This window comes from Spermophilus citellus (genome assembly GCF_964194105.1).
Source record: "Spermophilus citellus genome assembly, chromosome: 6".
Lineage (NCBI taxonomy): Eukaryota > Metazoa > Chordata > Mammalia > Rodentia > Sciuridae > Spermophilus > Spermophilus citellus.
In genome coordinates this window covers 21,681,295-21,694,197 of record NC_138187.1, presented here as the reverse complement: position 1 = coordinate 21,694,197, position 12,903 = coordinate 21,681,295, and the positions used below count along the sequence as shown (strand labels likewise).

Sequence of the window (12,903 nt, the reverse complement as noted above, 5' to 3'; positions counted from 1 at the left end):
AAGAACAGAAATTCAGAGGATTAGACAAAGGGGAATGAATGAAAGGAAGGGAGGGAGGATAGCAATAGGAAAGATAGTGGAAAGAATCTGACATAACTTTCCCATGTACATATATGAATATACCACAGTGACGTACGTCATGTATATCCACAAGACTGGGATCGGTCCTAATTAGAATAAGATATATTCTGTGAATGTATAATTTTATCAAAATGTCTCACTAAAAAGAACCAATAAAAAAAATTAAAAGAGCCGGGGATGTAACTCAATGGTTAAGCATCCCTGGGTTCAATCCCTGGGACAAAGGGGCAGGGGAAGGGTAGCAATTGCTGAGTTGTAGAAGTACATATCATGGTCTTCTTTAAACTTCTCTGTAATTTTCAAATTTCCATTGTGATCATATATTACTTTTATAGTAGTCCTTAAAAAGTAAACATTATATGTCAAACACTCCAGGACATTGCTCAAAATCACTCTGGTTGCCTCTACCAGGGAGGCGGATCCATCTCACTCAACTGTACATCTTGCTCACCGACTGCATGGGGGACATGGCCCCTGAGTCTCTTCCACATGCTCCTTTTGTATGACCCTCTCACTAACCCCCTGAGTGTCCCCAGTCTCATTTTTGGTTGTGGAATCTGAGGTTCAGAGAGGGTAAACTTTGTACCTCAGATCACAGAGCTCAAGGGGGACCATCAGGCTGGGGACACAGATATGACACTCACTTCCTCCTCTGCAAGCTGCTACCAACTGCTCAGGATGTAGGATGGAGTAGAGGCGGTGGGAATCAGAGCAGCAGGTAGGTGCTGCCCTCAGGCTCACCTTGAGCACCTTCACCTTCCGGAAGGAGAGTCCCCTGGGGAAGCTCAGATTCAGCTGGACCCAGTAAGCATCTTCTCCGGAGTTATTCAGTGTCCACCCCACAGTCAGACTGTCAGACGGCGTCAGACGCAGGACTGTGGGTCTGAGGGTGAGGGGATCAGGGAAAAGTTATAGGAACCAAGATGAAGGAAATAGGATCGGGGTGGGGACTTTAGAACTGAAAGATTTGTAAGGCCACACAAAATGAGCTCCTATGCACTTGAGTTCTCCACAAGGTACCCGCATTTCTCAGAGGCAGTGTGCAGGAAGAGGGGTGTCTTAAGTCCAGTGTTTTTTCCCAGCACATGGGAGCTGCTGCATCAGAAAGATCAAGAATGAGCCCAGGAGAGCGCAGCGGTGCACACCTGTCATCCCAGCAGTTCCGGAGGCTAAGACAGGAGGATGGCGAGTTCAAAGCCAGCCTCAGCAATTTAGCAAGGTCCTAAGCAACTCACCAAGACCCTGTCTCTAAATAAAATATTAAAAAGGGCTGGGGATGTGGCTCAGTGGTTGAGCACCCCTGAGTTCACTCCTTGGTACCAAGAAAAGGAAAGACACGGACGGAATTGAAGGGAAGGCTGGAGGTGGGAGTGGGAGGAAGTCTTCCAGACCTGTCAGCGGAGGACAGCTCCAGGTTAGCCTCACACTTCTTGTCCTCCCCGCAGTTTTTCTCAAAAGGGATCTGAAAGGCCGAGAAGAAAGGATTGGGAGGCTCTGGCTCCAGACCCAGCTGGAGCCCACCCCAGGCCTTGGCATCTGCCCCTCCTCCCTCTTACCTCCTTGGTCTCAGAGTGTGGGGCGGGTCTCAGAATGGGCTGCAAGTCCTTGTCCTGCTGTGCACAGAGGGAGGAGGACAGGGGAGCTCAGTTGAAGCAGCAGGACTAGTAAAGGCGGGGCTGGCCTCACTCCAGCCTCAGCCCTTGCCTGTGTGTGCAGCTGTCTGGCGGCAGCTACCTAATGGGAGCCAGAGGCTCGGGGTGACCTGTTCCCTCCTACCGACAAGAAATCGAGGCCAAAGCAGCCTCACCATTTCTTCCTTGACAGGGGGATCCTGGCTGCACAGCCCCAGAATTCACCTGCCTGCCAATGGCCCTTTCTTGGGGTTCTCCTCTGCCAATTCCTTCTCCCCCTAAAGTGACTCTCCAGCTCTTAGAAGTTCAAGGCTGATTTTTCCAACATTTTCTGCATTTCTACTCCAGACCTGGCCCCATGCTGGTCACTGGTTATATACCAAAGGACAAACAGACATGCTGCCCGTCCTCCTGTTCTGGAAGGAGAAACGCCCCGCTTTTTTAACTATGAGTCAAAGTTATGACCAGACAAGTTCAGGGTATGTTCGGAGCGTGGAGAAAGGACTCCTATCTCAGACTTGGGGATCAAGGAAACTTCCTGAAGTTCCTGAAACTTCCTGAAACTTGCATTCTGACTGAAATCTAAATTCTATAGTGTAGACCTGAAATGTCCCCCAAAGGCCATGTGTTAAAGTCCATAGAGCAACTGGGGGGCGGTGGAACCTCTAAGAGGTGGGACCTAGTTGGAGGCAGTTAGGTCACTGGGAGTGTGCCTTTGAAGGAGATATTAGGATCCCAGCCCCTTGTCTCTCTTTCTTTGATTCTGGCAATCATGAGGGTAATAGGTCACTCTGCTGTGTGCTCTACCATGATGTGGTACCTCACCCCAGGCCCAAAATAACAGGGTCAACGGATCAGGAACTGAAACCTCCAAAACCACAAGCCAAAATAAACGTTTCCTCTTTATAAGTCGATTGTCTCAAGTATTTGTTACAGTAATGGAAAGATGACTGACACATTAAAGGAGGGAGCCAGATGGAGAGAATGGAGAGGAAGAAAGGATAGTGTATACAAAGGCCCAGAGGCAAGACAGACTGTGCTCCTTCAAGGAGCGGAAAGGTGCTCAGACTTGCTGGAGCGCCGTGCATCGGAAGGGCAGGGAGGCAGAGCAGGGTCCAGGTTCCATTGAGCCTTGTGGGCTATGGTAGAGTTGGGACTTCATTCTAAAGGTAATGGGGGCCCCAGAAAGTCAGCCTCCTCTGACTTCAGATCACCTGCTATGAAATCTCTAGATTCTTCCTTGAGGGTCTGGGGTCCTAGTGGTCTCTGCTGACTGCTCCCCATATACCCTCAACATTCACACACAGCTCTCCACCACCCATTTGAGCCATGCGCCAAATGGTAGTCCAGACCTTGAACTTGACCAGCCGCCTTTGTGCCAGAAGTGAAGTCCATCTCTTCATGTCCTCTGATATCTCCACCATACCTTTCCTCTCTTCTCCATCTACCTAAAGTTTACTCATTTTGCAAGACCTAGTACCAATGTCATTTCCTCCAGGAAGTCTTTTTTTTGACTTTGACTGACCTCATGTCTCTTTTTCCCTGAGTATCTATACTACATAGTTTGGCATTTAATTAATACCTATGGCTGAGGCTGCTGGTGGTACCCACATATCCTTCCTCACCTGTTGCTTTTCAAACAGAGCCTCCACTTTTTGTTAGATCACATGGCCTAGTTCCAACCAATGAGATGTAAGTGAAAGTATTTTGTGGTTTTTGAGGAACTGTTCTTAAAGACATATTTCTTCTGTCTTCCTTGGCAAGTCACAAATGGGATGGATAGAGTCCATGCAACTTTGAGCACGTGAAGGCACAAAGAAGGTGACGAAGAAAGAAGATGAAGAAGCAATTCAGAAGGAACCGAGGATGCTGACTTAGAGAAGGAGTAACTGGATTATAACAGGAAGGCCAACTCCTGCCCTCACTGTTCAGTTAATAAAGTGCTTCAGAACACAGACACACCCACTCATTTGCCTGTTGTTTATGGCTGCTTTGATGCTATAAGGGCAGAATGGAATAGCAACAGAAACCACCTAGCTTTCAAAGCCAAGGACATTGATGGTTTGGCTCTTCCCAGATAAAGTCTGAGAAGTGTTTGTTACAGTAATGAAAAGATGACGGACACATTAAACTCCTGATTTAGAAACTCAGAACTGCCAAACCAACTACAACCTGTCTTTTACAGGAAAAAGACTTTTTAAAAGGTACTTTCTTTTTTCTTTATGTAGTTGTAGATGGGCAGCATGCTTTTATTTTATTGGTTTATTTTTATGTGGTGCTAAGGCTCAAACCCAGTGCCTCAAGCGTGCTAGGTAAGTGCTCTGCCACTGAGCTACAGTCTCAGCCCCTTAAAAGGGGCTCTTGATCTCAGTGGAACCAGAGATTTACTTTCCATGTAAATTTCTGTGTTTGCAGATGAGCTAATTTAATGGTACTTTGCCTCTGCTGATAATGAATCCAGTTGCCTATTGGATGATGCACAGACCCCAAGTGCACCAAGTTCAAAGAAGTTCAAAGCTGAACTCTGCAGCTCACCTTCCTGACAAATCTGTGTTCCCTTCAGTGTTTCCTTTGTGGGGCGGGCTCCGTCATCCACCCAGATGCAAGTCAGATATGAGTATCATCTTCTGCCTCTCTCCCCACATCTCAGTCTCTGACAATTCTGCCTCTTAAACTCGTTTGAATGCATCTCTTCCTCTCTACTTCCACAGAAAATGCCTTGGGTCAGAGCTTACCATCCCCCAGTGGGACCAATCATTAGAGCAGTCTCCCTGATCCCAGGCTCAAGTCCTTGCAAGGGCTTTGATTGTCCCCATATATCCACCTACTGGGTACACATTCTACCCAGGCCTGGTCCAACAGATTAGTTTAGGGGTGTGACTACGGCCAAGGTTATGACCACAAGATCTCTGCTTTCTACTTGGAGTTGCCAAGTAGTGAAGATAACATCAAACAATGAAACCAACACAAAGACAGTAAGTGATGATATGAAGAAAAACAGTTCCTGAATGCCCACCTCTCTACCTGGGGACTTCCCAGTCACCTCTGTGGGCAGACTTTTCTTGTCCCCTCAAATCTGCTGTCCTGAACCTAACTTGACTGTGGCATCATGGCAGTATGTTGTCACTGCTGATCCCCCAGCTTCTCCAACAGTGGACTGTGAGCTTTTCAATGGTGGAGTCATGCCTATTGGTTTCAGTAGAACCAGTGCCCAGAAAAGGTCTTAGCACAGGAAAGGGGCTCAGTCAGCTTTGCTTAGGTGCGTGGTGAGCATCCGGTAGGCAGGGCTTTATTTCTAGTGATCACACCATCGGTATCTTCAAATCTCAAGTGGGCAGGGTGCTCTGCTGACTGCTGCCAAAAGCCACAGGAACTTGCAGTCAGCAACGAGAGGCCTCCAGCTCTGGAAGGGGCCTCACAAGGCTGGACTCACCTCATAGGTGGGGAAACAGTCCCAAGGAGGGACAGAACCTGCTCATGCTTGTACCAGGAAAGAAAGCCACATGTTCAGGCTACCAGGCCCAGGTTCTATCCTCTAGATGCAACCAAACCATCCATTGAGTGCCAAGGATCTCAGAAAAGGACATCAGGCTCTTGGCACTGGGTAGGGAGTGTCTGATCTGGGAATGGAGGGTGGATATTGTTGCCTCCAACTTCCCAATTTGACTTTGAGGAAACTGTCTGTCCCCAACTGAACATGCATAGGTGAGAAGGTTAATCAAGGTGCTCTGTTCTTTCACCAATAAGGGACAAGCCTGGGCCCAAAGCTAGGCCTTCTGAACTTCTCTCCCCGGAATTTATAGGTTGAACAGTGTTGGAACCTGGTGTAATCTGGAGCTGATACCTTGTAGGGACCCAGAGCAGATTCATTGAAGGGGACCTGGAGAGTCTATCCATTATCTTCTCCTCTTGAGAGCACCCAGAGTCACTACCCAGGCCCCCCTTATTCCCAGAGTTGTGTTTTGAATTTTTTTAAATATCTATTTTAAAATTTTTTTCCTGCTTGAGTAAGCCATATTTGGTTTATGTTGCTTAGAATCACAAACTCCTATATAATCCAGTGACTTCTTGCTAAATAGAATTTCTTCTCTTCCATATTACCCATTAATGTCCCCAGCCAATCTCTTCTTACCACACTTTGATTCCTCTGTGTCCCTTCTTCTTCCCAAAGAGAGAAATTCAGGGAGACATTGATGGGGGAGATAAGGTCTTGAATGCACACCTGCAAGTGAAAAAAGAGCACAATCTTTGTCCTGAATCTAACATTTCAATTGAGTGCATTTACATGCCTTGTTTGCATTTTACCAAGAATCAAATGCTAGTAGTTAGTTGTCTAAGACCTTAACAGAAGTCAACATTTTTTTTCACTGCTTACTAGTAATAAATAAATATGCCATATAGCATATGTTGATATTGTGCTCAGGGTACTTCTCAGCACAAATTTCTAATTGCCTAACCCCAATTCCATGGAGACATCACTAATCAGTCACAGCACTGTTTGCCATTGAGTCCTAATGAAAGCTACTGAATCTGTCAAACGGTTCTAGGTAGTCATTATCAATGTTTTCACAAGAATATTCTAGAATAAGCTGAGCATGGTAGAACACACCTGTAATTCCACTCATGAGGCTGAGACAGGGGGATTGCTACTTGGAGGCCAGCCTCAGCAATTTAGCAAGGCCTAAGCAACTTAGTGGGGCTCTGTCTCAAAATAAAAAATAAAAAGAGTAGATGTGGCTCAGTGGTAGAGCATCCCTGGGTTCAAGGTTCAATCTCTAGACACATACACACACACACACACACACACACACACACACCCCAAAAAGACAGACAGAGAGAGAGAGAGAGAAAGAGAGAGAGAGAGACACTATTCTAGAATAATAGGACTATCCTAATTCTAGAATATTAGTCCCTTGGGAAGTTTTTTTTTATATTTTTTTAGTTGTAGATGGACACAATATTTTTATTTTATTTATCTATATGTGGTGCTGAGAATTGAACCCAGTGCCTCACACATGCTAGGTAAGTGCTCTACCACTGAACTGCAGCCCCAGTTCCAAGGATGCGTTTTAGTTGTTTGTAATTACCAGTGCCTGACACTGGCACTTCACAGGATGTAAATCATACTTCTCCTAAAATTCTTACTAATTTTGAGAGGTAGGCATTATTGTTTTTATATTCAAAATGAGGAAAATTAGCCTTAAAAAGGTGATCCAATTGCTCAAAGGTCTAGAACATGGAGTGACAGAGCCAAGATATGAATCCACATCTGTCCAAAACCAAAGCCAAGGACTTTATGCCATCTTCTCTGGCAAATTAAAGTTCAAGTGTTCAGCTCTTGTAAGGGCTGGGAGGTGAGGAGGCGGAGGAGCAAGACATGAGTGAAATAAGACTGAGTCGACACTGTTGGAAAGCTACCGGGGGATCATTAAACTATTTGCTTCTACTTTCAGGTTAGACACTCCCCATAATAAAAAATGTAAAACAAACTTAAAAATCTCTTTACCCCAACCCTATCTTCAGCCCTTTTTGAAACATTTAAGAGATATAATAATTTGATGTCAATTCCATTTTTGCACAAGACAGCTATAAGCAAACTGCATTTGAGTATTTCAGTACTTGTTCAAACTAATATAAAAAAAAAAAAAAACTTTCTGCAGCCCCATGCAGTGCCTGTAATCTCAGCTACTGGGGAGGCTGAGGCAGGAGGATCATAAGTTCAAGGACAGCCTGAACTACTAAGTGAGATGTTGCAAAAAAAAAAAAAAAAGAAAGGACCATAGATGTAGCTTAGTAGTAGATCACTCCTGGGTTCAATCCTAAAAACAAAATAAACAGAGACAAAAACACAAAGAATCTTTTTCTTGGATAGACGTTAATAAATTATTACATGTATCTGACAAATAATGACATACCATGATGACCGAATGTTCTCTAGTTATTAAAAATATGAAAGAGCTAGGTGCAGTGGTGCACACCTATAATCCCAGAGGCTTGAGAGGCTGAGGCAGACAGAGGTGAAGTTCAAGGCCAGCTGGGAAACTTAGCAAGGTCCTAAGCAACTCAGCAAGACCCTGTCTCTAAATAAAATACAAAAAAGGGCTGGGGATGGGGCTCAGTGGTAAAGCACCCCTCCTAGTACAAACAACAATAAAAAAAAACTGTGAAAGCTGAGTAGCAGCATGAATATAGGATGTGAGAAAAGAACAGGGAAAAATGGTAAGTGCATTACAGTCATCACCATGTCAAAAATGCTTATGTGAACATAGTCAGGACCAGAAGCAAATATGTGTTAGGGTATTATCCCCGCTATTGTACAGCATAGGAAATGGTACTACTGAGGATCAGCACGACTTGTCACCCAGCTGGACAATAGCAGAGCTGAGCGCACACCCTCTCACCACAGTAGGCTCATCCACACCTTTCCAGAACACCAGCACAAGCTCCCTTACCGGGAAGTGAAACCAGAAGTTCATGCAGGACTTGGCTGGGGTAACCAATGTGTTCCCAGTGAGTTCAGGTTTCCCTCCTGGGAACAAACCCCGGCTCCTGGTCCTGTGGCCATCGAGCTGCAGAATGTAGGTGAGATTGGCAACCAGGGGACCTGAGAGGGTAAAAGAGGCAGGAGTTAGACTATAGAGGATCCTGAGGTCATACCTGGGATTCGGGGCGGGCGGGAGAACAGCACTGACCCTGGAACTTGGGGATGAGAGACTTGAGCTGAAAGCAGACTGTGATGTTGACACCTTCCTTCTTCTTGTGACTGGCTGAGTAGGAGCACTCCACTTCGTGCACTGGGATCTCCGCCGGGGAGAAGGATATCACAGTGATAACGTCTACCACAGGCCGGGAGCTGACAGACAGAAAGCCACCAAGTCTCTCAAAGGACTCTTCTTCCCTAAACTGAACTCTATGTCATTGTCACCTCTCAATGATAACAATGACCATGACAATTAATTAGGCCTCCCTAGTTTGCTTCTGGTAGCCCTGTGACCCATTTTCTATAAAAAAAAGTGAGTTATGTCAGGCTCAGTGGCTCACCCCTGTAATCCCAGCAGCTCGGGAGGCTGAGGCAGGAGGATCACAAGTTCAAAGCCAGCCTCAGCAGATTATTGAGGCCTTAAGCAATTTAGCGAGACACGGTCTCTAAATAAAACATAAAAAGGACTGGGGATGTGGCTCAGTGGCCAAGTGCCCCTGAGTTCAATCTCCAGTACAAAAAAGTGTGAGTTTTTTGTTTTTTTTTTTAAGAGAGAGTGAGAGGGGCTGGGGATGTGGCTCAAGCGGTAGCGCGCTCGCCTGGCATGCGTGCGGCCTGGGTTCAATCCTCAGCACCACATACAAACAAAGATGTTGTGTCTGCCGAGAACTAGAAATAAATATTGAAAATTCTCTCTCTCTCTCTCTCTCTCTCTCTCTCTCTCTCTCTCTCTCTTTCCTCTCTCACTGTCTCTTAAAAAAAAAAAGAGAGAGTGAGAGAGAATTTTTAATATTTATTTTTTAGTTCTCGGCGGACACAACATCTTTGTTGGTATGTGGTGCTGAGGATCGAACCTGGGCCGCACGCATGCCAAGCAAGCGTGCTACCGCTTGAGCCACATCCCCAGCCCCCAAAAAGTGTGAGTTATAAGAAGAGAAATCACAGCAGCTAAGGATGTAGCTCAGTGGTAAAGTGCTTGCCTACCATGTACAAAGTCCTGGGTTTGATCCCCAGCACTACAAAAATAAAAACAAAATGAAAAGAGAAATCATATTGAGCTACTTCCATGCGTATAACTGTCCAATGATGACATGTGATATTTAGAAAAAAATTCAGATATTTTACAATCACAGCCATACTTCCTGTATCACCAATCTTATCTCCCTCTTCTTATCTCTAACCCTATGTCCCCTGATTCTGGGCTGACCACATTCGAGCCACATCAGTCCACTTTTGCCTCCTAGGGCCCTGACACACCCTGGGCTTTCTACACAGAATGCTCTTAACCTAGATTTTTGCAAGCCCAGTTCTTTCTCACCTTTCAATTCCAGGTTCAAATATCACCTTCTCAGAGAGCCTTATTTGGCCATCCAATCTTCAAGAGGCCTCCTCCACTATTTTCTCCCATAGTGTCCTGTTCATTTCTTTCACTACACTTACCACAATTTGTAATTATCTATTTATTTGTTTACTACTTTTTTGCAATACTGGGGATTGAACCCAGGGCTGCTTTACCACTGGACTACACTCCCAGCATGTTCTATTTTTGGTTTTGAGGCAGGTCTCTCAGTTGCCCAGAGTGACCTCAAACTTGTGTTCCTCTTGCCTCACCCTCCTGAGTCGCTGGGATTATAGGCATGAGATACCACACCTGGCTTGTTTAATTTATCATATCTATCACTACTCAGAAACTCTGGACCCAATGTCAGGCTCATTGTTCAAGACATAGCAGGTGGTCAATAAATAGCTACCATCAACACAAAGAGAGGATAAGGCAGAAAATGTCACCACCACTTCAAATGTGAGAAAAGTTAGGTCCCAGAAACCCAGGACACCAGGTCCTGAAGCCATGCCTTTGTCTATCACATGTGTTGCTTCTCTAGGAAGTTTTAGATAGACAGGTCTTCCCTAGGAAGTGTCAGATAGGACTGAGTTCAAATCGGTTCTGTTGCTGAACGGCAGCTGTTGACTTGGAGTAAGACGTGAAGCCTCTATAAACAGAACCCAGCCAATCACAGTGGCACATGCCTGTAATTCTGGGGACTTTGGAGGCTGAGGCTAGAGGATCACTAGTTCCAGGCCAGCCTGGGAAATTCAGTGAGACCCTGTCTCAAAATAAAAAGGGATGGGGGTGCTGGGGTTGTAGCTCAATGGTAGAGCACTTGCTTAGCATGTGCAAGACACTGGGTTCGATTCTCAGCACCACATATAAATAAATAAAGGTCCATTGACAACTAAAAGAAATATTTTTTTTTTTAAAAAAGGATGGGGATGTAACTCAGTGGTAGAGTACCCTTGGTTTTTCTTTCTTTCTTTCTTTCTTTCTTTTTTTCGGTTGGGGGTATTGGGGATTGAACCCAAGAGGTACTTTATCACTGAGCTACATCCCCAGCCTTTTTTATTTTTTATTTTAGAGATGGGCTTTCACCAAGCTGGTTAGGGACTTGCTAAATTTGTGAAGGTTGGCTTTAAACTTGCAATCCTCCTGCCTCAGCCTCTCTAGCTGCTGGGATTATAGATAAGCATGTACCCCTACACCTGGCTGCAACTCTGTGTTCAATTCCTCAGTACAGGGAGAAAAAATGGAGAACCCATCTCCCAGGGTTGGGGTGAAGACCAAATGGGCCGGTGCTGTCAGGCATTCAGCATAGTGCACAGTTCACTACTCAAAGGATAAGAGCTGAAGTTATCAGAGGGTCTCAGGAATCCATCTTACCGCAGCACAATCACCTGGCCCTCAGCCCCCACAGCCACATCTGCCAGGCCATCCCCTCCAAGGTCCTTCACCCCATGAATGGAGCGTCCAAACCAATGAATTCCTGAGAACATCTGGGACCCTGCTATACGCTGTAAGCAAGAAAAAAATTCATGCTAAAATGGGAACAGGGTCTGTAGAGGCAGGCTGGGGGCTCAGGGCTTCAAGGTGCCTGGGAACAGAGTTTGATGGGCAAGTCGGTATCTCACCTGACTCGGCCGGGAGCTGAGTCCACTGTTCCTCCCATTGAAGATGTAAACAGCCCCCTGCTCCTCCAGAGGAGCTCCCACAGCCACATCCATCAGCCCATCCCCATTAATGTCAGTCAAGGCAGCAATGGTGGCTCCAAACTGCCCAAGCGGGTAACCAGGATCTCCCTGAAGTTCTGAGACCATTTCAAACTCCAGCTGGAAAGGAACAAGGAAACAAATCGCAACTCCATCACGGCATTGTGAAGAAGAGTTTAGTGGAAAACACTAAAGAAATGTGAGATGTGGTCCCTCACAGTCAGAATGATGCTGTCAAACTAATCTGGCCCTTAGTGCCAGCTCGATCTTGTGTTGTCTGTGTGATCTCATGGCTCTGGAAAGTTCCCTGGTCTCCCTGAAATAGCCTCCTATTTATAAAATAAGGCTTGCAGGATCTCAGGAGGTGATGAAATAAGGTCATGTATATAAAACATCTGGCACTGGGCCTTGCACACTGTCTACGCCCAAGTAGTGCTAGCTGTTGTTTATTGTTCTAAAGGTTTGATTTATACATGATCAGACAGGAAAAGCCCTTTGGAATAATTAGGACCCAAGTAGGCCTGAGAATCTCTGCCTCTCCACTTCCACCTCGCTCAGGGTCATGATTCTCACCTTTTTTTTCTGGTAGATAAACACCCGGCCACCTCTCTGCTCCCCATAGAACAGGGGGGCTCCAATCAGCAGCAGCTCTGTCTCCCCATCTTGGTTCATGTCGATGCCACATAGCTCCCCACCAAAATAAGAGCCAATCTGTAGGGAGAGGAAGATGTTAAAGGAAGAGCCCATAGGGACAGCAGGAGGTGGCAGGTTACCTCCCCCTGTAGTTGCACCATGTCCATCTTCTTACAAGCTGAGTTTTGGAAAGTTCAATTTCTTAAACTGTAGAGACACAGGGCTTACCTCAGAGAGTTTTATGATAGGGTCCGCCACACAATAAGGGGATGAGAGTTGAAAGGACATAAAGAACATCATTCATGTCCCTATCCTGAAGATGCCTCTTGGCCCATGCTCACCTGGGTCCCATTTATTTTCTGCACCTGGCTCCAGTGTCCTCTGTCCTTTGATTCTTGAAACAGTAGTACTCGCCCCACATGCTGGTATCGAGGGGCTCCAGCAGCCAGCAGTGATGTGGGCCCCCGGGAGGGCAGCCAGGTCACAGTGTAACCTGAGGAGAGAGAATGAGGAGCATGGAAATGCAAAGGAAGCTGGAGTCAGGAAATAACCCCAAGGAAAGGGCAGAAGCTGTTCATAGAAATTGAACTTGAAGCAAAGATGCATCAAAGTGGCCAGAAGACCTTCTCCTGAAATGAAAAATAAACAAATAAATAAAAATGGGAAAAGTACCAACTTCATAGGGTAATTTTGAGCATGAAATCAGGCCAAGCATATAAAATGCTAGCACTTTGCTAATAACTAAAATAAGAGATAAAGGTGAGTAGCAGAATAAACATTCAATGCTATATATATATATATATATATATATATATA

The 12,903-nt window shown here is 45.6% G+C and overlaps 1 protein-coding gene across 2 annotated transcripts in view; it reads right to left on the bottom strand.

Annotated features, from left to right (window-relative positions):
* Positions 1-12,903, bottom strand: part of ITGAL (integrin subunit alpha L) — a 44,729-nt gene that overhangs the window by 13,867 nt on the left and 17,959 nt on the right. The window contains exons 12-21 of one of the 2 annotated variants that reach the window (XM_081299821.1): positions 12,429-12,580; positions 12,028-12,165; positions 11,377-11,574; positions 11,129-11,259; positions 8,405-8,565; positions 8,165-8,316; positions 5,845-5,934; positions 1,638-1,694; positions 1,473-1,543; positions 823-964 (exon numbers count right to left, since the gene is read on the bottom strand). In XM_081299821.1, coding sequence (XP_081155947.1) covers positions 823-964; positions 1,473-1,543; positions 1,638-1,694; positions 5,845-5,934; positions 8,165-8,316; positions 8,405-8,565; positions 11,129-11,259; positions 11,377-11,574; positions 12,028-12,165; positions 12,429-12,580 — 1,292 coding nt within the window. The remainder of the gene's footprint in view (positions 1-822; positions 965-1,472; positions 1,544-1,637; positions 1,695-5,844; positions 5,935-8,164; positions 8,317-8,404; positions 8,566-11,128; positions 11,260-11,376; positions 11,575-12,027; positions 12,166-12,428; positions 12,581-12,903) is intronic. The other variant, XM_081299822.1, reaches the window with a different exon arrangement.